Source organism: Spea bombifrons, chromosome 6, assembly GCF_027358695.1.
Source record: "Spea bombifrons isolate aSpeBom1 chromosome 6, aSpeBom1.2.pri, whole genome shotgun sequence".
NCBI classification, from domain to species: Eukaryota; Metazoa; Chordata; class Amphibia; order Anura; family Pelobatidae; genus Spea; species Spea bombifrons.
This window is the reverse complement of record NC_071092.1, coordinates 25,943,380-25,966,999: the sequence shown is the minus strand read 5'-3', so window position 1 is coordinate 25,966,999 and position 23,620 is coordinate 25,943,380. Positions and strand designations below refer to the sequence as shown.

Here is a 23,620-nt window from a genome sequence, read left to right as displayed (position 1 = left end):
AGGTTGAACCATTAAACACGAAACCCAAGGGGGGGGGCGACAAAAGAGCCTCAGATATACGGTATTAACGAGTGTGCACTTTTGCTGCTGAAAAGTGAGCGAGAACGGTATTATTCATGTGGCCGTGTGAAGCGACAGTCCGGTTATTTTGTATTTTTCAACATAGAATAGAATGTAAAATTTGGTATCGTCCTTCTATGTAGGGAAGCGGTTGGTTGAGATCGATAGCGCGCGCCAGATTGGAACTAACGAGAGAAGTGCGGAGAAGGAATGTTGCGGGCTGTAACGGAGGAAGGGCACACGGTTCTGGACAGAGGGACCTTGTGAGGAGCTGAAGTAGACCGGAAGTAACCGCAGGGGCATGTACTTGTGAAAAGGGGTGTCAATCATTCCTGCTTTCACTAGAAGCTTCTTGTGGAAGACTTATTAGATGCTGCGTTCAGTAAAATGTGTTAGAGTCCACGCATGAACAGTCTTTTTATTTCTACAGGTATAAAATATTAGACCACAACATTAAATGAGTACAAACGGACATGAAATTAATGTATAGTTTGGTTAAAAGAAGTAAGTTAAAGAAAAAGGAGTTTTTGACAGAAAATAGTAGGTTTAGGCTTGCGTGTCAATATTAGGAAGAGATAAGAAGGGTTTATATTGCCCCAACAGATATTTTATGGTCTGTATAGAGAAATAGGTGAATGTTTTATTGCGTAAGTGCAAGTTGTGTCAACCAAATTTTTAGTGCAAATTACACTGGAAAATCTAGGGGAAAAAATTCACTTTTATTGATCCTGAAAGGCCTATATTGAAATTTGTGAACATGATGTTATGCATGAAATGGCATTTTTAGAAAATAAAGTTCCCTTTGCAATAATTTTAGTGGACATTGCCCATACACAACACTATCCAGAAGCCCACCACCCCCCTCTCTGCACACAAGCAAGCGAGCGCTGTGATGGACGGGTGAGGAGCTGCTGGATAATGTTGAGGGGCTGAGAGGAAAAGACAGAGTAGAATAAAAGAGTGTATATATATATATACATATGTGTGTGTGTGTGTATATATATTTACAGAAGTGTGATATGAGTATATTAAATATATATAATATATTAACTTCTTGATCTACATTTTTATGTTTATATTTCTATTTTCCATCTAAATAAGTTATTGTTTGTCTTGTTACGTTTCTCTACCGTATTAGTGAAAGCTTTTCTAACAGTCTTTGAAAGGCAGAGGTGGGTGGAGGGGAGAGTATTTTAGTATAAGAAACCAATTAACTTGCTTGTTTTCCATACAATCTAGCTTTCATCGGTAATATATTATTTTTAAACCAAATAACCAGCATACCGTGTTTCCCCGAAAGTAAGACAGTGTCTTACTTTCTTTTTATCCCTAAAAGCCCCACTATGTCTTACTTTCGGGGTATGTCTTATATTGGGAAAAAATTGAGAGTGATGGGAGTTATGATGTACTTTTAGAGCATAATTAGATCATGAAAAAGACATTGGAAATGGTACAGCATAACACCCATCACTCTCACACACTTACCAATCAACACACCTACCAATCCACACGTATACACAAATCCACACACATATACACTAATCCACACACATATACACTAATCCACACACATATACCAATCCACACACATATACCAATCCACACACATATACCAATCCACACACATATACACCAATCCACACACATATACACCAATCCACACACACATACACCAATCCACACACACATATACACCAATCCACTCTAACTTAATGCTTTCCTACTTTTCCTTTCTTCTTTCAGCTTCTTTTCCTCCTCTTCGCTCCTCTTCTTCAGTTCTTGTCTCCTTCCGGGTCAGAGGGCACGGACAGCGGTGGGCGCGGCTTCAGTGTTGTGCGCCGGGTTCTGACAAGAAACCCCGGCGCACAACAGCTGTTGCCGCGCAGATCACAAGGGAGCGGTATCGGAGGTCATTAACAGACCTCCGGCTCCCTTGAGTGATCTTAAGCCGGGTTGAACCCGGCTTAAAATCACTCAAGGGAGCCGGAGGTCTGTTAAAGACCTCCGATACCGCTCCCTTGCGAGCCTGCTCCTCCAGCGGCGGACATTACTGTCCGTCTCTGGAGGGGTGCCGGGTGCCGCAGGTTGGCACCCCCTGGAGTGTGGCGCCCTGTGCGGTCGCACACCCCAAAGGTCGGCCCTGCTCTAAGGGGCCGGCCTTAGGGGTCTGCGGCCGCACAGGGTTTAAATAAAAACATCGGGGTTTTTTTTCAACTTTATTTAACATCCTCCATGTTAAATAAAGTTAAAAAAACTTTATTTAACATGGAGGATGTTAAATAAAGTTAAAAAAAACCCCCGATGTTTTAATTTAAATCCTGTGCGGCCGCAGACACGTAAGGCCGGCCTTGGTGGGGACTTCCCGGCCCCTTAGAGTGGCGGACCCGGCAAATCCCCCGTGTTTCCCCGAAAGTAAGACATATGTCTTACTTTCGGGGTACGGCTTATATTAGCCGACCCCTCTGAAACCCCCGATACGTCTTACAATCGGGGGTGTCTTACTATCGGGGAAACACAGTATTTTACTGATTGAAAGACAAGTATAACCTGTAGATGGTTTTAATACATTAAGTTGTGCTAAGAAATGTGGGGGAGGTGTATTTCATAAAACCAGACAGAGGGAGCCATACAGCATCTTCCATCTGCGCAGTCAACGCACACTTAGAATGAATTCTCAGTTTGATATTCCTTTATTTTTATTGATCAGTTACTAATTTTGTATAAAAAAAAACAAGTTTTTAGTAATTTCCCATGATAATATAAAATGATTTATTTTTATTAATGCAATATTAGCCCAGCAAGGGGATTTGTGCGGTTCTTCTTTGCCTGTTTTCCCACTCTGCTTGATCATGGATTAACTTTGTTGAAATAAATATCAATTGGGATATCCGTTAACTGGAGTGCCTGTCTTCTGTGGTTGAATTCATGCACTAACATACCCAAAAACAGACTCACAAACTAACATACTCCGACACACACACACCGTTACCACACTAACAAACACAAGCAGACACAAACTAACATACACAGTCGCCAGTGCTCACACTAGCATAATCATACACACATACACTAACAAACACAAACACTAACATACACACGCAGTTACACAACTCACACACCAGGGGGAAGCCTCAGCCTGATCTAAATGCTACAGAGCAAGCTGCTATGTTACTACTGCAAGATTGCACAACATGATGTTGTGTGACCCTGCCTCCCACTTAAAATTAGGGAAATAAAGGGTGATTCTAGATTTACTTTTTTATACCTTCCACATTCTGGAGTCTTTCTCGGTGTGGGCAATTGCCCCTTCAGCTAGCATACATGCAACTGGTTTCTGCTATTCTCATTGAGTTTAATAGGAGTGCTACTGAAAATGTAAAGGAAGCATATTTGAATATGATTTCTGGTATCAACAGAAAAGCCAAAGGGAGGATGAAAATGTTCTAATTCCAATATTCCAATATTAAAAATACACGCACTGATTTAGATGCAGTTGAACGCATTGGAGTCCATGAAAAATAGACTCCAGTATGCCTTGCATATAAAAAAACAGGGAATAGTTATTGAAGGCTAGAGATTTAAACAAGTTTGATCCTGCTTTTCTTTTTTAAACAAATTTAAACTACATGTGATGAGCTCCATTTTAACCTGTGTTAATTTCTTACCTGTTTCTTTTGCAGACCCTAACTTCATGCAAAATAACATGACTGAGATGTATCAAGAAGAGATCGCGTCCTTACAGGAGGAGATTCTTGAACTTACCCAAAAGTACAAGGATAATCAGAAGGAGGTTGCTTTCCTGTCCAGAACCAACTTAAAAAAGGCCCTGTAAGTATTCATCTAGTACTGTTCTCACTGTTTAAATTTGATAAATGTGCACTAGGGCTGCAACTAATGATTATTTTCATAATCAATTAGTTGGCAGATATTTTTTTAGATTAGTTGATTAATAAGATAAAAAAACAATATGCAAATTTCTGGTTTATTTGAAATAATTTAATGAACAAACTGGTTGTTAAAAACAAACAGAATAAAAAACGTAAAATTTACATTAACACGTGTCATCAAGAAAAAATTCTTGTTTTTGTTTCATTTTATTTCCCCCCTGCTCCCCTGATATGCTTTATACCCCCCTATATGCCACTCTGCCTCTGATATGCCTTATACCCCCAGATATGCCACTCTGCCCCCTGATGCGCCTTTTACCCCTTTGATACACCACTCTGCCCCCCGACTTGTCTCCCCCTGCTTCCTGGTTTGTAGTGGGAGCAGGTGGTGAACGTCTGCACGATGCACGTAGACAAACATCTGCTGCTGGAGCTTCTATGACTGAGCACCGGAAGGTCATGTGACGCCAGTGCTCCATCATCAATGTCCCAGCGGAAGTGGAGGGCAGTAGTGGAGGTTGTCTGTGGGCATCACACAGACGTTCACCAGCTGCCAGAGAGAAGCATCCAGGTCCCCTGCAGCGCTGCAGAGGATACTACTCTCAGGCAGCCGGTGAACGTCTGCGCGATGCTTGTAGACAACCTCTGCTGCTGCTACCTGAAACTTCCACTTGGGCTTCTATGATGGAGCACTGGAAGGTCATGTCACGCCGGCGCGCCATCATAGAAGTTGACAACGATTTTCATGATCGATTATTATAAATTTTATCGATTAGTTCTTGCAGCCGTAATGTGCACATCATCAAGCAAGAAGTGAAATAATTTGTGTTGTTACAACACATGGCAAGAGAGTGCTGTCCTTTGTGCTTATATCATAATTGAAGGATTTGGTACTGGTCACTGGAGATAACATAGAATTTCAGGGCACATGAAAAACATTCTGCCAATCTAGTTTGCCCCAAACCTCATTAGACTTTTCTTGTGTTTAGGATACACTTTACATTTTCTCACTGTACCTGTATTTCCCACTTTCCAGAGTTCTTCCTAATTTTGACATAAGACAAACCAACTAAACACAAAATGCAGCTTTTTAAATGACCATTTCATTTATTGAAGGTAAAGAGTTAATCAAAACCTATATTACCCATGTGAAAAAGTAATTGCCCCTAAACCTAGTAACTGGAGGCAAACAGTAGTGATAACTGCCAAAAAATCTTTTACATCGCTTTGGGGGAATTTTGGCCAGCTCTTCTAGTCAAAATTGTTTTTATTCAAACACATTGGATGGTCTTCAAGGTGATGCCACAGCATCTCAAACTGATTCAAGTCAGGACACTCCAAAACTTTCATCTTGTTTCTGTTAAATCATTAAGGCGAGGACTTGCTTGTGCTTTACATAACAAGCTGGTGGCTGGACATTCTCCTTCAGGATTGTCTGTTGGAGAGCTGATCCTGAAGCACCGTTTTTCACTGTTGGTAGGATTTTCTTTTTGTGGAACGCTGTGTTCACTCTAGACCAGATGTAACCGGACCCATGTCTTCCAATAAGTTCCACTTTTAACTCTTCAGTTTTTTGTACAAATATGAGACAAGCCTTTGTGTTCTTTTTAGTCAACAGTTTTACAACTCTCCCCTGGATTTATTATGCATACACTCTCAGTTTATGTATTTCGGGTTCCACCTGTGTTTTCGCCTGTGATCCTCTTATCACATGGATCCAGTTCCCATGTTGTCACTCAATATAAGGATAACACCTTTCCATTAACAGGCCTTCCCAACCTATGTGCCATTGCAAAGGTTGTACGTCTTTTAAATTAGATTCCATCCAAGCTTATGCTGCTTTTATGTAAAAGGATTTTGATATTTTTAATTTAATCCCTGTGGCTATAAACCTTCCTGCTATATAAGAACTACCAGCAATGTTCATTTTTTTTATAGGAATGGGCAGGCTGTAATTTGGAATTGTGTGTTTCTCAATCTAAAGCTGTGACATGGTTCATAAGGTTGACCACTAAAAATGTAACTACTGCAGCATAAATGTATGTAATATATTCTGTAGAATGTTATGAATGTACATTTCCCTGCTTTTTAAATAATCAGCTTATACAATTGGCAATCAATCGACACAACAATTATTTTAAAGTTATGGGTCATCCAGAATTTGTGGCCAGTGAAACATTTTTGTTTGATGTACACTTTTCTTTATATTTTTGCAGATTGTCATATCGCGGAAAAGAAATAACTGATGGTGAGCGCAAACACGATTCTGCCGTAACGAAGCCTGAGCTTTCCCACTATGAAAGCGAAGTACAATTCTTTAACAAGATCTGTGGGACGGAGTTCACCAAGTACTTCAAGAAAAGGGAGCACAAAAGTGAGTGGCATGAACAAAATCTGGCCCAATGGTGTATTGGGGAAAAAAAGCATAATTTCCAACTACAAGTAAGATAAGATGTAGGAAAGTACCTCTCTAATGAGATGGCAGTAGATATATAGAATGGTCAAAGTTAAAGAAGTAGGAGAATTGTCGCTATGGTTACATAGATTTCATTGAAAACTATCTGCACCCAGGCCTGCTAGAATTATTTCTGAAATGGGGTATTTGGTATTATTTGTTTAATGAGCTAATTGGTTAATACATATTGCTTATATGTCAGTTCTTGACAAACCCCATGCGCCAGGGCCAGGGCTGCCGTCATAATTCTAGCATGCTCTGTTTTCATGTGGGGTGTAGTGTAGAGGCCATGAGGCTCCCAGTGGGATCACATAATGCATGGCACTTGCTGCACCGCACACCCCAGCAGGAAAGCAAAGCGTGCGTAGTGGTATATGTGTATACTATAGTCTCAGAGTCTGTGTGTGAGAATGTATAATGCTGGAGTGAGTGTATGTATGTGTATATACTAGGGCTGCAACTAACGATTATTTTAATAATCGATTAGTTGGCCAATTATTTTTTCGATTAATCGGTTAAAAAAATACATTATTTTAAATTGAAGAAAAATTGCAATAAAAAACGTACAATTTACACTTTCATCTCTTTATTGCAATGGCCTCTCTCTATTCACCTTCTTATTTTACTGACATAATAATAAAAGCTACAAGAACCCAAACACAGTGTTTCTCAAACTAGGTTTTAATACAAAGTTATTAGTAAATATTAATTCATGTTAACTATTTTTCATATTTAATAAAAACTGAGAAAAAAGCCTTGTTTAATTTTTTTTATTTACCAAACTGCCCCCAGTTATGCACATCTGATCCCCAGCTTGCCACTCTGCCCGCATATATGCCTTATACCTCTTATATGCCAGATTCCTCTGTGCCCCCTGATATGCCACTGTGCCCCTGATATGCCTTATACTCCTTATATGCCAGTGATATGCAACTGAGCCCCCTGATATACCTTTTACCCCCTGATATGCCTTTTACCCCCTGATATGCCTAATATCGATATGCCTTATACCCCCTATATGCCCTGAAATTCATAATACCCCCCATACACCACTATAACTCACCCATACACCACTCTGGCTCCTCCCCCTCCCAAACACAACTCTGGCTCCTCCCCCTCTTATACTCCACTCTGCCTCCTCCCCCCTCCCATACACCACTCTGCCTCCTCCCCCTCCCATACATCACTTTGGCTCCTCCCCTCCCATACATCACCTTGCCTCCTCCCCCTCCCATACACCACTCTGCCTCCTCCCCCCTCCCATACTCCACTCTGCCTCCTCCCCCTCCCATACTCCACTCTGCCTCCTCCCCTCCCATACATCACTTTGGCTCCTCCCCTCCCATACTCCACTCTGCCTCCTCCCATACACCACTCTGGCTCCTCCCCCTCCCATACACCACTCTGGCTCCTCCCATACTCCACTCTGCCTCCTCCCTCTCCCATACATCACTTTGCCTCCTCCCCCTCCCATACTCCACTCTGCTTCCTCCCTCCTCCCATACTCCACTCTGCCTCCTCCCACCTCCCATACTCCACTCTGCCTCCTCCCCCTCCCATACTCCACTCTGCCTCCTGTGAACCTCCGTTGCTGACAAGACACCAGGGAGCCGGGTAGAGAGGCAGAGTGGCGTATGGGAGGGGGAGGACCCAGAGTGGTGTATGGGAGGGTGGCTCCCATACACCCCTCTGACTCCTCCCCCCTGCCCCCATATATGCCTTATACCTCTTAAATGCCAGATTCTACTGTGCCCCCTGATATGCCACTGTGCCCCTGATATGCCTTATACTCCTTATATGCCAGTGATATGCAACTGAGCCCCCTGATATACCTTTTACCCCCAGATATGCCTTTTACCCCCTGATATGCCTAATATCGATATGCCTTATACCCCCTATATGCCCTGAAATTCATAATACCCCCCATACACCACTATAACTCACCCATACACCACTCTGGCTCCTCCCCTCCCATACACCACTCTGGCTCCTCCCCCTCTTATACTCCACTTTGCCTCCTCCCCCCTCCCATACACCACTCTGCCTCCTCCCCCTCCCATACATCACTTTGGCTCCTCCCCTCCCATACATCACCTTGCCTCCTCCCCCTCCCATACTCCACTCTGCCTCCTCCCCCCTCCCATACTCCACTCTGCCTCCTCCCCCTCCCATACTCCACTCTGCCTCCTCCCCTCCCATACATCACTTTGGCTCCTCCCCCTCCCATACTGCACTCTGCCTCCTCCCATACACCACTCTGGCTCCTCCCCCTCCCATACACCACTCTGGCTCCTCCCATACTCCACTCTGCCTCCCCCTCTCCCATACATCACTTTGCCTCCTCCCCCCTCCCATACTCCACTCTGCTTCCTCCAGATGGGAAGCAGATGGGAGGGGGGAGAGAGACGGAAGTGAGAGACCGGCCGACAGCGAGGAGAATCCAGGTCCCCTGCAGCGTTGCGGGGGATCTGGATTCTAGTGTTATAATCCGATCTCTGAGGTCGGATTATACAAGGAGAGGAGTTTTTCAGAGCATTTGCTCTGAAAAAAACCTCTTTTTATAATCGATAAAAATCGATTCGATTAATCGATAATGAAAATCGTTGACAACGATTTTTATTATCGATTTTATCGATTAGTTGTTTCAGCCCTAGTATATACTGTAATACCAGTGTATATGTGTATAGTGCTAGAGTCAGTGTGTTTGTGTGTACTATAGTGTCAGAGTCAGTATATGTGTGTAAATGTATAGTTGTGAAGTCAGTGTATGTATGTGTATATACCGTAATATCAGTGCGTATGCGTGTATATGTATAGTGCTACAGTCGGTATGTCTACTATATTGTAGTGCCAGATTCAATGTGTATCTGTCCATAGTGCAAGAGTGTAGCGTATATGGTGTTGTCAATGTTACGGTATGGCGTTAGAATTAATATAATGTTAGAGTGTGTGTATTCGTGTATGGTGTTAGCATGTACGTACATGAGTGTAGAACATGTATTGCGTAGCGTGTGTGTCGGTGTTTGTGAACATAGGATGTTAGCGTGTGCCTGTTACTGTGTGGTATAATAAGATTGTGTAAATGTATGTTAGTGTATGGCAAGGCTCAACAAACCCAGGGCATCAGGAAAATAAAAACAGGATTGGGAAAGCAAAAAAAAAGCTGGCTCTTAACTTTTTTGTCTGGCTCCTGGATCCAAACCAACTTTGTCCACCCCTGATGTATATAGCTTTGCCCTTTGCAGGTTGATTATCCCATAGCAAGGGGAATGCAATATCATTTAACAGTAACTTTCCATATGTGAATACGGTATGGCTTGAAAAGTTTAACAATATCAACAATATCAAATTATGCAAATAGTGTTTTAGCTACAAATTTGCTATTTACTTGTAACAAAATTACTATCATGTATTACTGCGTTTATTTTCAAACTGTTTTATACACCATCACAGAACAACCGTACTGACCCTCCTCACAAAATAATTGCCTTCACACAGGCGTAAAAAAAAAGCTGCTAGTTAGGCCTTGCGTGTCACGAAAAATGGAACATCTAATGAAAACATCTCTAAAGACATCTTAAGTAATAATGACATTTGTATTTTAACGCAGGTGAGAACGAAGTCCTGTATAAACATAGGCTGTTGGGTCGGTGTCAGTCGCTCTCGTTCCAACTTGAGTTTCAAACGCTTGATTCAAAGGTGAGAGCAGATCGTCAGAAATGAAATGCTACATGGAAGCTTTTTCTATTGTGTGATGCAGTTAACAGTGCGTTGTTTGTGCCACCAGATGTCAGCGTTGGGTTAAAGAAAAGTGAAATCTATGGTTTTGATTATTTTTTTCAGTAATTAATATGTAAAAAAAAGAGGAGCTTCTCTCTCTTCCTGTCCCCAGCTACGTGGCTTGGAGATGATGTGTTCTGTTCACTACCACACGTGTGTGTTATACTCCCCCCCCCCCCCCAGCCAGTTGGGTTGCACCGTAAAAACCTCCACCTGCATGTGCAAAAGCACTGCCATTATTTCTATAGGGGCTTTATTTTGATATTCCTGCCTCTGATTAGTTGCTTTAAGCAACTACAAGCAGTTAGACAATGGGGTCATGGGGGTAGCTGAAGTTCTGGAGCTGCAACTTCTCATAAATGTGGTTTGTTTGTAAGCGGGTAAATAATGAATATTTGAATACTTAAACGTAATTTGAGGTATATTCTTTGTGTATCAGGCTGCATCATACAGTAATCTGTCCATTTTGACGAATGTGGTTATAGACTCCCCTCTGAAACAGAAAAGGTTGCAGACACATTGCTTCTGAATTATAAAGCACTCGTATGCGCTGGAAGCCGAGTTACCCTGTAATCCAGGCTAGATGGCAGAAGCATTGTTCCTGTCATCTGTGGAACTCCACACGAAGCAGTACTGAGCTCAGTAATGGTCCTCTTACTGATCTGTACATCCGCTTATACGTAATACATGATTAGCTAGGTCGAGTCTAAATTTTCTCATAACTTCTACGCAAACGCCAGTTTAAGGATCGGGGGTTCTCGTTAGGGGACATTTACTGATCATCATGTTTCCATTGGGAAATTGTTGATAGGCCCGGTATTCAGTGCCAAAATATTCCTAAAACAATCCATTGCTTTTTACGTGTGTGTCAATAGTTAGGAGCCATTGATTCTTGCTTCATCCGACCCAAGGAACATATACACAAGTTTACCATCCTCTCCAATCCTCCATTCACCTCAGTATATACCACCCACAAAGGTTTCTACATCTGCCAATAAGTTTTCTTATGACAACAGCAGATCTTCCTAACAAAAGCAGCACAGAGCAGAGTTTGTCATTCATAAGCGTTCCACTGTAACTGAATTGACTCCTAAAACCAGTCAAAGGTCAAGACGTAGCTTTTCGATCGCCATTATTAATTTAAATTAAATGAGTTACTCCTCCGTATCACCTGTGGTAGCCTGAAAAGACCGTCATGAAATTCTCTGCTCACAGTATTATTAGCAAACAACAAAGACGTTTTACGTATGCTTCAAGAGTAGTCTGTCCATTTTCTTTCACAGTGCATCTTTGTATCAAGACAAATATTATTTTTTTTTCAATCAAAACTGTTTTTTGTTTTTGTTTGTTTGTTTTTTACAACAGGTACAAGAGTCTGGTAGCTGTGAAGTTACTGATCTGAATATTATCTTGGGATGCAGAGAAAATTCCAGTTTAAGCAAGTTTGTATCTCGGTATGTGTATGTTTTACTGATCTGAAAATGGCTGTTTTATTCTCATCCTACTGTTGGGTTCAAATAATTTTCTTTACTTACAAATGACAACAGTGTTTATGGCGCTGCCACTGCAGAAAATATCAAGAGCTATCAGAGATAATGGAACAGAGAGATTGTGAGGGGGGCTGTGTCTGGAATGATCTAGAGTAGAGGTTGGACACTAGTATTGCTTTTTATTTATTTTCTAAAGCACCATTGTATTCCACGGCAAAGTACAACAGCCAACCAGATGTGACAACGAAAGAGTAGAACTCCAGTGTGCGAGCCGGTAACATTAAGTAGAGCTGTCCTTCTTTAGCTAGACAGTCAGTTTGGTTTATCAAAGGCAATTTTTTTTTAGTCTAGGGCATAAAAAACTCATGCCACATTGTATTAATGATGACATAGTATAATAGAATATGTATACAAAATGTTTTAAACTCATGAAAGTTGGATTGCGTATAATAACCTGCTTCCACCCCCGCATAATGTTTTCAGGACTGAGGAGAGGAAGAGTTTAGTACTCTTTTTCCGAACCCTTTCCAGCTTTGCAGAGTGGTGCGAATATCGCAAACAGACTTTTGTCCGTTTTAAGGTAGGATAACAATATGTGTTTTATGAAAGTCCATGTGATTATTATAAAGAGCTCAAAAACATCATGTGTGTTTTCCTGCAGCGTTGTCACTTTTTTTGTATATTAAATGTTTTGGCTTTTTTGTATCTATTCCCTTTTATCTTTGGCAAACAAAAGAAAACACAACTAAGAATTAACAAAAATATCAACCACTTGCCCCTAAATATTGTTGGGGGGGGAGGGTTCAGACACAAGAGACCTGGAGTACTTTATGATTTGTAGATAAATAAATGATCAGAAATGTATATTTGGTCACAGGAGTATGTACTGTATATAATGGTCCCAACTATGTATGTACTTAGTGCATATTCGAACCCTACAAATTAAGGTAGGTCGTGTAACATATAAAAATATGTATAATGCTTTTCTTTTTATAACCGTGAATATTTTCTTTGTGTATCGGTTTATATTTATGGAATTTTTTTTAGTTAAAATACACTTTAAAGAGCTCAAGCACTCTATTTACATGTCGGTTCTATTTCATTTTATTTTAACAAACTTGTTAATACATATTTGAAACACAAAGCATGGAATTGTAATTTCCTGAAAGATTTTGGCTCAACCAAAATATTTGTCTTCTAACATTTCAATAACTATACATTTAATAAACATGCAAAAGGAGGTCCACCTATACTTTATAAAAATAAAGGTTACATTAACAAGTATACATTGGTAGAGGCACAGTTATAGTGGTTGGAAGCTTTTGCAACAAAACACATGTCCGGTAAATGGAACGAAGAGGCATATTAGAGATCATTTGTAAATATACATAATGCTGAGAGTGATGTAAAAGTCATTAGCACACTTAACATGATTACATTAGTAAAAGTTTCTGCCCTATTACGAGAAATGGGATCATTCCTTCAGCTTTGCTACAGTACTCGTCATTACTGAGATACAAATGTGTGATTTAATACAAGCTATAGATCTTTAATTAGTGTTGTAAGTAATAAGATTTAGGTCAGCATTGCAAATCAGACAAAAGCTCGGGATAGTTACAGAGAGTCTTCACTTTCTAAAGTAGGAACCCATTGGTAAAGTTCTCAGGCAGGTGAAGCTATTTGGATACTTTCCCAGGATCACTGGGTTCCCGTCCAACCTGATCTCATCCATTTTGGTTCGAACATATCGAGTATCGTTAGATTTGCAGAAAGTGTCATCTGTGATGGTTGAAATATTGTTGAACTGCAAAACAAAATCACATTGCATATTAAAAAAGATCACGTGCTACATAGTAGCGTAAAAGGTTGTAATTTTAAACAGTTTTAACATGGTAGTGGTGAAACTTGATATATCTTGTAAGCTGATATGAATAGAAGAAACACACATACTGTATATTGGTAATGCTAGATGAGTACATTTAAAATCTCTCATCAGAATGGAATGTTTATTACATTTTGATGATTATGAGTCTTTAGTCTTTAGTCATGGTTAATACCTTGCGTTGGACCAACATAGAAAAAAATGTCACATAACCTTTTGGGACTTCAGAGGTGATTTTACCAAGGATTATGGTGACATCCGTATCTGTCTGTACTTTAAGAACAAAGTTAGTAAGGTTGTAAAATAACTGTAAATCCATTATGACATCTAGGGAGATTTACTAAGTGCTGGGAAGCTGAAAATGCAATCCAACAATTCATTTAAATTTCTTTCCAACATCAGTCTTTTGTGGTACGCTGTGTAATACATCTCAGCTAATCTCCATGTGATGGATTGTTTGTATACTGTTATGTGCATCGGCATTACCATTATCTGTACACAATGCTGGCATTACATTATCAGCGGAGCATGTGATGTATGTTACTCATTATATTGTGGGGTTACAAACCTGAAGATGAAGGACCCGTAAGCTCTCTGGCAGGTTTGCTGGTACGCTCTCCAACTGATTATGAGCCAAGTAGAGGTAGCCTAAGTTGTTCAGTTTCTGTTGAAGTACATTAGATATGAAGAATTAGAATTATGTACAAGTAATGTATGGCACAGTTAGTGAATACTGTCTTGGAAAGTGGAGTTGGACTTTTCAGAGGAGCCCCCAATTGTCTAATTCAAAATCCTTGACTTTTTTACACATTGTGTATCTCCTCACTCGCTGCCTGGTTCTGCGTACTCACCGGCACTGACCCTTTCCTGTCCTAACTCTGCTTGTCCAGCTACCCCCTCCTCGTTTTTATATGAAGTTGAAGTGCCCTTGGTCAGGGTTCAACAAACCCTGGGTGCCAGGTCGCCATGGTGACTAGAAACCACTTCCTGGCATCTAGGGTTTTGCAGGAAAAAGGGGTAAAACTGGCCAGGGCTGCCATTGTATATAAGAGTGTGGTGTTAGTGTGTATGGTGTTGTGTATGTCACCATATAGTGTTAACTTTCGTGTATGGTGTTAGGGTGTGGGTACATAAGTGTGGAATGTAAGTGTGTGTTAATGTTTGTGAGCATAAGGTGTTAGCGTGTGTCTGTTACTGTACGGTGTTAGCATGTGTAATTGTAAGAATAATGGTCAAAAATGCAAGCGTGTGTCGTTATGGTGTAAAATACACCTTTCATGAAGTGATGCATCACTGAAGAAAGGTATATTTTATCTTGTAAAACATCCTTTAACTGCAGGGGTAATAAATGAAAAAAATACGTGAGAAAAAAGCTAGCTCCTAAATTTTTTGGGTTGGCTCCTAGATCCAAACCAAATTTGGTTAGGTATATCAATCACTGGGAAATTCATTGTTCTGTTTGCTCATATTTGATGAAATACGGACTTGTTAGTTCAACCTTCTTAAGATACATCATTTGGTGTTTAAGAAAACAAGTTAAAATTATGAGAATAACCTAAAGATCCTCCTTTTGTGTGTAGCAATTAAGTACAGTTTTATCACATTTACAGTTGTACAGTATAAGCAATTATATTAGCTAATATCTTATGTGCCATTATAAGAGGCTGGGCCTCGGTGTAAAATGGTGACTCCTAGATTTTACCTTGAAAGCATTTGCCTTGATTGCCTTGCTTTTGATGAAGTTGTTATTGGCGTTGAATGACATCAGCTTTGTAGGCAACGCTGGAATCCGTGTTAGTCTGTTCTCGGCAAGTGAAAGTTGCTCTAGCAAAACAAGCTTTTCAAAAGCCTTTTCCTCAATTTCCTCGATCAGGTTGCCGGTCAGATCAATCCTCTTTAATGTAGCTACATATATAAACAGGAAAGTCAGGATGACGTGCTTTCTCATTTTGGATTGATACTTATGTTCATAAATCATAACTTATTGTAATGTTGGCAACATCTAACACAGAAAGTTAATACCATGTCTACAGATAATGAGACTTGGAAATATGATTATAATAATGTGGTAATATAACCGTTTTTGTCTGTAAAAAAACATTTTGACATAATTTTTTTTAAATATAGAGTTTGCATAGTTGTTGAATTGGAGGCCTGCTTTTTAAAGCCCGCAGGTTGGTAGGTTGCGTTATATTACAGTTTCTGTCTTTACCAATCCTGAGATCTTAATGATCTACAATGTGTTTGTATAAAACATTTAGAAAACAATGATTTACTACAATGAAGCGCGCAAAAATGTCATCTATTGAAGAGAGGATGGTGATATGAAAATGAAGTGACCCAATTTTACCCTATTAGGAGGAAAGCATCGCTCTGTAAGCACTTTAATATGTGTTCGTGCACAATGAAATATAAATGACACTGGCAGGGCTGCTTCATCACAATTGGTGACCGGAAAACGCTCTCATTGAAATCAGTGGCAGCACTTTACACACGAGTATGGGGGTCCGAACCGACCCCTGCAGTATTCAACGAGCCAGAGATGGAGGGGAGTATATCACATGCAGAGAGATGTGTTCAGCCGAACACATCTCCTGCATGCCATTTAGCTGGGAGGTGGGGAAAGGGGCAAATGCATATGGGGATTCTTTCTGTAGAACCCCCCCATGTATCTGCAAAATGGACAACATGAAAATGTAAAAGCATCATGCAACATGAAACAGCAAAGGCAAGCGGTGTTGCTCAGCATTACTTACGGTAATCAGAGAAGTCCTTCACTGTAATTTTCTTGATTTTGTTAAAACGCGCATAAACATAGGATGTCTCTTTAGGCAAAGGAGGTACTTCTTCTCTATCGGTTTCTTCACAGTAAACTGATCCACTTATGCAAACACAAGCCAGGCATGTCGGTAAATCTGCATTGAAACAGAAGATGAATTTGTTAAACCATTCCTTGTCTTAATAATAGTGGTTGTCTTTCCAAAACATTGTGGCAAACCTGACCTCCTACTAATGGTTTGCATAAATGAAAACAATATTTAGATGGACACTGAAATATATTGCATTTGCAAGGGACATTTTAGGAAGTCAAAATACCTGAAAAGCAAGAGTAAATAATAGTAGATCCTGGCAGTGAGATGACGGTTTGCATAGCAAGCAAAATCGAATTGGACCAAACTTTCATTTTATTTATACTGCATTGGTTTTCAGGCCATTCAGAAGAAACTTGTGGGCTTTTTGAGGTCCATGGCACCTTCTGGACTCATATTTTACCTATAGCACCACCATCTCTAGGTTTAGGAAGAGATCCTCACACAATTTGGGCTGCACTGCACCAATAGATACATACATCCAGCAGCATGCCGTGGGACTTGAATTTGAATTAAATGATCCCTAAAATTAAGGAAGGTTATATGGCAGCAGTAGTAGGGCACTGGCAGTGGGTAGACACTGGCATATGATGCTGGATTTCCCTCCAAATTAGAAAAATATTTAAGGAACTGATCCCTCAGGAAGAAGATTGAGCCGCAGATGTAGGGCACGGGGAAGGTGCTGGCAGACAGACTGAACCCCCCCCCAACATATTGGGGAGGGGGCAAGAATCCTCCAGAGTATGGAATAACACAATGGTATGGCAGGGTACAGGCATTGCTTTGGTAAGGCAGACGCATCCATCTACTTGGTGCAGGACTGAAGTATCCAAATATGGAAAAACAGCCATGTTGGAGGCCAAAGACCTATTGCGGCGGCCATATTGGAGACTAACACACTTGCAACGGCCATCTTGGAGCCATGTAGGAATTATGCGGCAATGTTTAGGAGCAGCGGGTATGCGGGAGCCTTTAGGGAACGGGAAATGTGATGGTAGGCACAAGGGGACCTCGGGTACCCGAGGATGCTGCGCCGGAACAAACACTTGCGGCTTGTGGTAGAAGGATTGCAAGCCAAAGACGTTTATGGTAGAGATATTCCACCAGATTAAGGCAAGACTTGTCAGTACTAGCACTCTCTCTGACAAATGCTGGAAATAGAATGAAATATGTCCTTAACCACCAATAGAGCAGCATGTGTTGAATGGCATCTTGATGTTAGTTTGCTCTCTCAAATTATATTATCCATTTGTTTTGGTTTTTTTTATTTTTTATTTTTTTTTTTATTTACACCAATTTTACACCAAGCGCTTACTATATTATTGTTTTTCCAATATTTACATAGTGACATCATGTGTGCTGTAGCTTTGTACCTTTGGTATCTGTAATTTCTTTGGTTTCTTCTTCATCTTCTCTTTTAAACCTTTCCTTTCCAATTACAAGGCCATTTTCCTGTTGAAAAATACAAAATGGAATTTTGCATATCTGCAATATGGGTGTTTATCTGAATACAATACACGTATCACAGCCCATATATGTACAGGCTGCTTAGAAATTGCTGCAAACTCTGCAATTGTGGCGATTTTGCAACAAAGATGGCGGCGGACAGCTAAAACAGAGCTTAGGAAGCGATCAGCCAGCACTTCCTAACTGTAATCAGTCTCACTGAAATGCCTCAATATTGAGGGATTCAGCAACATAACCTCCGTCCCCGATCATCCTGTGATTACTCCGAAGAGCAACCAAAAGTGCCATCAGTGACATTGTTGTCCATTGAACCATGCAAGTCATTAAAGCCCAGCTTACTAATCACTGTGTGATTTGTAAAATATATATAAAAAAATCCAAAACATGTAAAACAATTTTTTTTTTTTTTTTTTTTTTTATTGAGCAAGTCCTAGAAATGATGTTTCTGGTTTTCAAAAATATATGGTTTTATGTGGTAAATTGATGTGGCTGGCTTCAAAGATGTCCCAAATACCACGTGTGGGCAGAAGGGCTAGATGTCAAAATTCCAAGTTTAAAAACTTAAATACGCCTCTCCCAAATGAGGCCTTTTATCCTCCAAATAACCTGACAAACCCATGCATTGGTGGTAACAATGTACTCAGTAGAATTAGTGTATGAAACAAAGTAAAAAAAAAAAAAACTCACACCATTTGAAATACTCTGTTGTATCTAGTTTTCAAAAAAAATGATCTGATAGGTGTAAATTGAATTGGTCGACTTCAAAGATGTCCCAAACAAGACATGGAGAAACGATTACCAGATTTGAAAAAAATGGTATTGAAATAGCAAAACACTTCTCGTACTTATTGCCCTATAACTTGCATAAAAAAAACAAAACATTTGGTATTTCTAAACTCAAGACAAATATTATAATCTGTTTAGCAGGTTTTTTCATTAGCTTTTGTAGATGAGTAAAAGTGCTATTTTCGCCATATTGTATTATTTTTTGTATAGGAAATTATATGATCGAAAAAAAAAATAGTATCTAAAGAAAGCCCTTCTTGTTCTTAAAAACTGCAAAAATGTTAACAGCCTAGGTCACGAAGGGTACAGAAAGTAAAAAAAAAAAAAACCAGCCTGGCTTTAAGGGATTAAACTAAATTAAATCACACTGATCACAGTTAAAAAAACATTCAGGATGTTATATAACGAACACTCCAAATGGGAAAAAAAAACTCAGTGTTCACATTATTAAAAGTGATTAAATGTTTCTAAGTTCAGTAATCAGTAAGTATCACATGATCACGGACGTCGCTTTTGGTTCCTAAGGGACTTCCTCGGTTGAAAGACAGACCCCACCACTGGGAAACCACCAATAGCAGCACACTTAAAGGCACGATGTTCCATGCTGTCGTAAAGCCACCACAAAATTATGATGCCATGGAATAGCAAAATGGATAAGAAGGAAGCAAATAAGCACTTGGTCATTTAGTGTCCAATGCATTTATTGGACATTGCATTTATATGTGTTGCACATTGGTACCCAGTTAGTGTGAGAGGGGTTAATGAAATTGAGGAATGTTACTCTCTTGCCCTGGGGCTTAAGGCTTTAAATCAGTATACTTCCTTTTTTTGTGGTTTTCTCCTTTTTCTGTGGAATGTGAGGAAAAACCTGCCTTTAACATTATAACATTTTTTCCAGAGGGCCGGTATCTTGGATATGTTCCATATGTTGAGAATATATAGCCATAGTTTACTTCTCAACATTGAAAGGGGCTTTTAGGCAGCCATACAAACTGGGTATTTGTGCATCAACAGACACAATACTGTAGCATGTGAAATATGTAACTACTATAGATTCATTTAATATATCATTAACATAAGGAAGAACTTCTAAAACCCAGGGCACACACAAGTACATTTGTTCTTCTGTTTCACTGCTTTGGGCCCCAGATTCTAGTTATTTAAAGAGGATTCATACTATAGATTAGCAATGTGGTAGGCTGAGTGAGGAGCACACTAACCATGAAGGAAAGCATTTCTAAAGCATCACTATAAAAGTATTTACCTATGAATGCATACATACTCTATATTGTTATGAAAGTCCTATAACACCATAAATGTATTTTTTCCTGGATAAAAAATAAGGTGATTCAGCACCGTATATCAGTAAGTACAAAAAGTTAAAAAGAAGAAGAACATTCTACGCACCCATCCTTTAAATCCCCACTTTATGTATTCATAACAGACATTGTATATATATGCGGATGTACCTTGTTTGTTTGTGCCTCCAATGCCCTCTTAAATAGCTGTCCCTCGAGCATTTCAAAAACATCGTAATCATAAACTTCATCTTGCTGTACAGGAGGGGCCGAATGCATGAACGGTAGCAGCAGGATCAGAGCGCACCAAATAGGTAAAGTCAGCATTGCTGCTGTTCCGAAGGCAGAGCTCGGCACACTGGCTCTGTGGTAGTTTACTTAGGGAAAAATCCTTTCTCCGGTCCTGGAGGAGAACTGCATGACATAACAATAGTTAAAGTATGCATGACTTGGCCAGATTTAGCAGATTAATTGCATTTGGGGGGGAGAGAATAATACTTAACCCTTTAGGATGATTATGGGGAAGCTAGGCTGTGAAACAGAAAGTTAATGCATCATCAGGATTACCTTATTCACATACAAGGTAACATGAGGATCAGGATGTTTTAGCCCACGTAATTTTTTATATTGAAATGTCTTTTTTAGGCTATTAATGCTTTTCGTGAAATGGCAGCAAACGCTAATGTGCAAAGCTCGGTATAAAACAATAGAAAACATCCCTCTGCATTTTTATAATAACCTGATTGTTTCTCTTTGTAGAAAAACAAGACAAATTAAAATTGTAAACCAAAATTGTTTATTCTAGAATAAACCCAAAGCATGCATTTTGGTGACTTGAAGCACTTTTATGCGTATGTAACAACGTTTCAAAACTAGTAGCTTTACCTTATCTTTAGCTGCTGTGTCCGCTTAGGTTCAGGTGTATTTGAAAGGTGTGAGGAGCAGGGTTCATATGTGGTCAGTCTTTAGAAGGTGAAATGAATAAGTACATTGACTGCACAGGCCATTGGCATAAAGAAGGCTGCTCCAGCCTTTCCCCCTCCCCCAGGCTAAGAGATAATATCCCAAAGAAGGCTGCTCTCTATTAACAATTTAGGTTTGCTACAGAAAGAACTGAAGGCTTCTCTGTTGTGTAGGGTGCATATTATTATTATTATTATCATTATTATTATTATCTTTTATTAAGCGCCACCAAATTACACAGTGCTTTAAGTGGGGGAAGTTAACACACATAACAAACATACATGAATACATAGACACATCAGGAGTTGAGAGAGAGAGCATTTTGTGAAGCATATAAGTAGAATAGACAAAACTTTTAGCAAAATAGCACAATTTTAATGACTTAAAAGATCTAAAATAGTTGGCAATTTGGGTGTCACTAAAGCTGGGTATCTAGTATAATATAGTTTCAAAATTTCTCAGTAGATTGAGAATGCAAATGTAATGTAAACTGTATGATGGTTCAAAGACCCAAAACTTCTGATAAAACACTTGTTAAGCTTTCTTTAGAATCCTTTTGGTCCCTATAAGAGAGCAGATACACTTCTTCCAGAAGCCAATAGACCAGTATAGATACATTCTTTCAGGATCGAATCAGGTTGCGTAACGCTGAGTGTTTTCATACCCCGCAGAGCGTCTCTAACCACATACATCTGTGGAGCTTTGTAACAAGACTTGGAAAGCGATCTGTCTCCAATGATTTTTGATGTGTGGAATCAGCCTGTGCTCCGCTATCCATGTGGTGACACTGATGATGTTTTGGAACGTTTAGTTGCTATCCAACTTACTGATGTCTTTAATTAGCAGTAGGTGTATATAAGATGATTTTAGTGGTCTCATCAGTCTGCTATCAGCATGGCCACTGCTCAGTCTTGAAGCCTAGACTTTAACATAATTAAAATGGTTACTGTAAATGTTTCCTTTCTTCAAAAAAAAAAAAAAAATCATGCTAGTTCCTAAACTTGTTTTTTGCTTCAGAAATACAGTATATTATTATCATCACTTTTTACTTATAGAGCGCCTGCAGGTTCTGTAGCAGTAACCCACCTGTCATGTTGTGCGCCTTCACATCCAGCTAGGGATATGCCTCTATTAACATGTACAGCAGCACCTTATTGTACCATATTACATCTGAGCTCCAATCCAATATATACAGTTTATAAACATGCTGCTTCAGTACTGTGTTTTGACCAAAGCACACAAGCTCGTCTACCACGTCAAGGCACCTCATGAGAGGCGAGTCCTAACTAAAAATGCAGGGTTACTCAGCTAAGAGTGAGTGGCTGGGTTTTGTGATAGCAGGGGTAGGGTTTAATGCAGTGATTGAGTGTTATACAGTAAACTAGCTTACGTAGGAGAGATCTGTGATAGAAGAAGCAGACACTTATGCTTTCTTTCACATTTCCCTGTTCATGCCACTTGAGAGGGAAGTATGGAGATGTCTAGCTATGACAGAACCTGGAGTCGCAGGACTCCTACCTGACGCACACTTTTCTACAGGCTTAGAGCATAGGCTGAAGAGGGGCTGATTGCAACCAATCACCGTCCATAGATGGATTCATTGGAGATATTCCTGTGATGTCACTGGTGCCCGAATACAAATAAAATGTTAAAGGTGCTAATAATCTGTAATTTACCTCATTATAGTATACATTTACTGATGGGAGTAACAAAGGTAGACATTTCCTTTTCCACTCAGAAATTTTGTTTTTGTTTGTTTGTTTTCAAGGAATAATTGCCTGGCAGGACTGAACATGGTGAGGAATTTATCATACCTTGCTGACATTCTTTTGTTGTCACTGCACGTTACTGAATTTTAATTCTCAGAAGGGCTCAAAGTACTTGCTGCTAGCGGGAAAAAAAACTTGATCATTATTGCAAGCGTTGACTTTTTGTGGGCAAAAATTGTGAACCCCCAGGAATCGTAGGTTGTGCAATTTGAGCATCATTATCATAAGCAATAAGGCAGCGTTTACCTTCGAGTGATCTAGCGCAATAATACAACTTTATTAGCCCTAAATATTTACTGGTTAATGTAGGTTTCCATATAGTTCCACGCATATCATGTATCTATGCTGTTCTTTTGACATTCAATCATTTATTTAGTCAGTTTTCCTCATGACAGCACTTTATTCATAAACAGTTTTTCCAGGAAAACAAAATATTCTGAAAAACTCTGGTTTGGCAGGTTACCAGTAGTGATCCTTTTTGAAATTATTTTTAAAAATGTTGTATGCGCATGATAAACACATAGCACTTGGCAATAAGTAAAAATCACAAATGCCAACCAGGGCTGATCTTAGTACCAGGCACCAGAATAAGGGTGGCACTGATCAGATCCGGACCCCACAGCATTCCTGCTCCCAGTCGGCTTGGTAACTAAGGCGCTTAGCAGGTCACGTAATGCATATTATATGACCCTGCAGAGGATGTGCAAGCTTTGCTGATGATAAAGGCTCCTGGCGAGGTAAGAGGGAGAGCAGAGGATTCAATTGTTTGTTTTAGTGAACAGGCGAAAGTCAGGTGAACCAGATGATATAAAGCAGATAATGACGGATATTCCAAAAACAGGAGTTGTCATCATCTACCATCACTACCTGGACTTCTTCTTTACGTTCTTCTTTACGCTGAAGATAGTCCTTA

The 23,620-nt window shown here is 39.8% G+C and overlaps 2 protein-coding genes across 2 annotated transcripts in view; one reads left to right on the top strand and one right to left on the bottom strand.

Annotated features, from left to right (window-relative positions):
• Window positions 1-225: 225 nt before the first annotated feature.
• Window positions 226-23,620, top strand: part of CENPP (centromere protein P) — a 110,244-nt gene continuing 86,849 nt past the window's right edge. The window contains exons 1-6 of the mRNA XM_053469619.1: window positions 226-490; window positions 3,741-3,888; window positions 6,164-6,321; window positions 10,013-10,101; window positions 11,548-11,636; window positions 12,156-12,252. Coding sequence (XP_053325594.1) covers window positions 466-490; window positions 3,741-3,888; window positions 6,164-6,321; window positions 10,013-10,101; window positions 11,548-11,636; window positions 12,156-12,252 — 606 coding nt within the window. The 5' untranslated portion in view covers window positions 226-465. The remainder of the gene's footprint in view (window positions 491-3,740; window positions 3,889-6,163; window positions 6,322-10,012; window positions 10,102-11,547; window positions 11,637-12,155; window positions 12,253-23,620) is intronic.
• Window positions 12,761-21,015, bottom strand: OGN (osteoglycin). Its single transcript, XM_053469621.1, has 7 exons — window positions 20,861-21,015; window positions 20,147-20,389; window positions 17,798-17,876; window positions 16,311-16,469; window positions 15,257-15,459; window positions 14,123-14,218; window positions 12,761-13,476 (listed from the first exon to the last, which is right to left on the bottom strand). The coding sequence occupies exons 2-7, from the start codon at window positions 20,300-20,302 to the stop codon at window positions 13,300-13,302; spliced, it is 870 nt and encodes a 289-aa protein (XP_053325596.1). The 5' UTR covers window positions 20,303-20,389; window positions 20,861-21,015; the 3' UTR covers window positions 12,761-13,299.

Coding starts and splice junctions, on each gene's coding strand:
- OGN (XM_053469621.1), bottom strand. CDS start 20,302: ATGCTGACTTTACCTATTTGGTGCGCTCTGATCCTGCTGCTACCGTTC. Junction 17,877..20,146: donor TGGAGGCACAAACAAACAAG/GTACATCCGCAT, acceptor ATTTTTCAACAG/GAAAATGGCCTTGTAATTGG. Junction 15,460..16,310: donor GAAGGACTTCTCTGATTACC/GTAAGTAATGCT, acceptor TTATATATGTAG/CTACATTAAAGAGGATTGAT.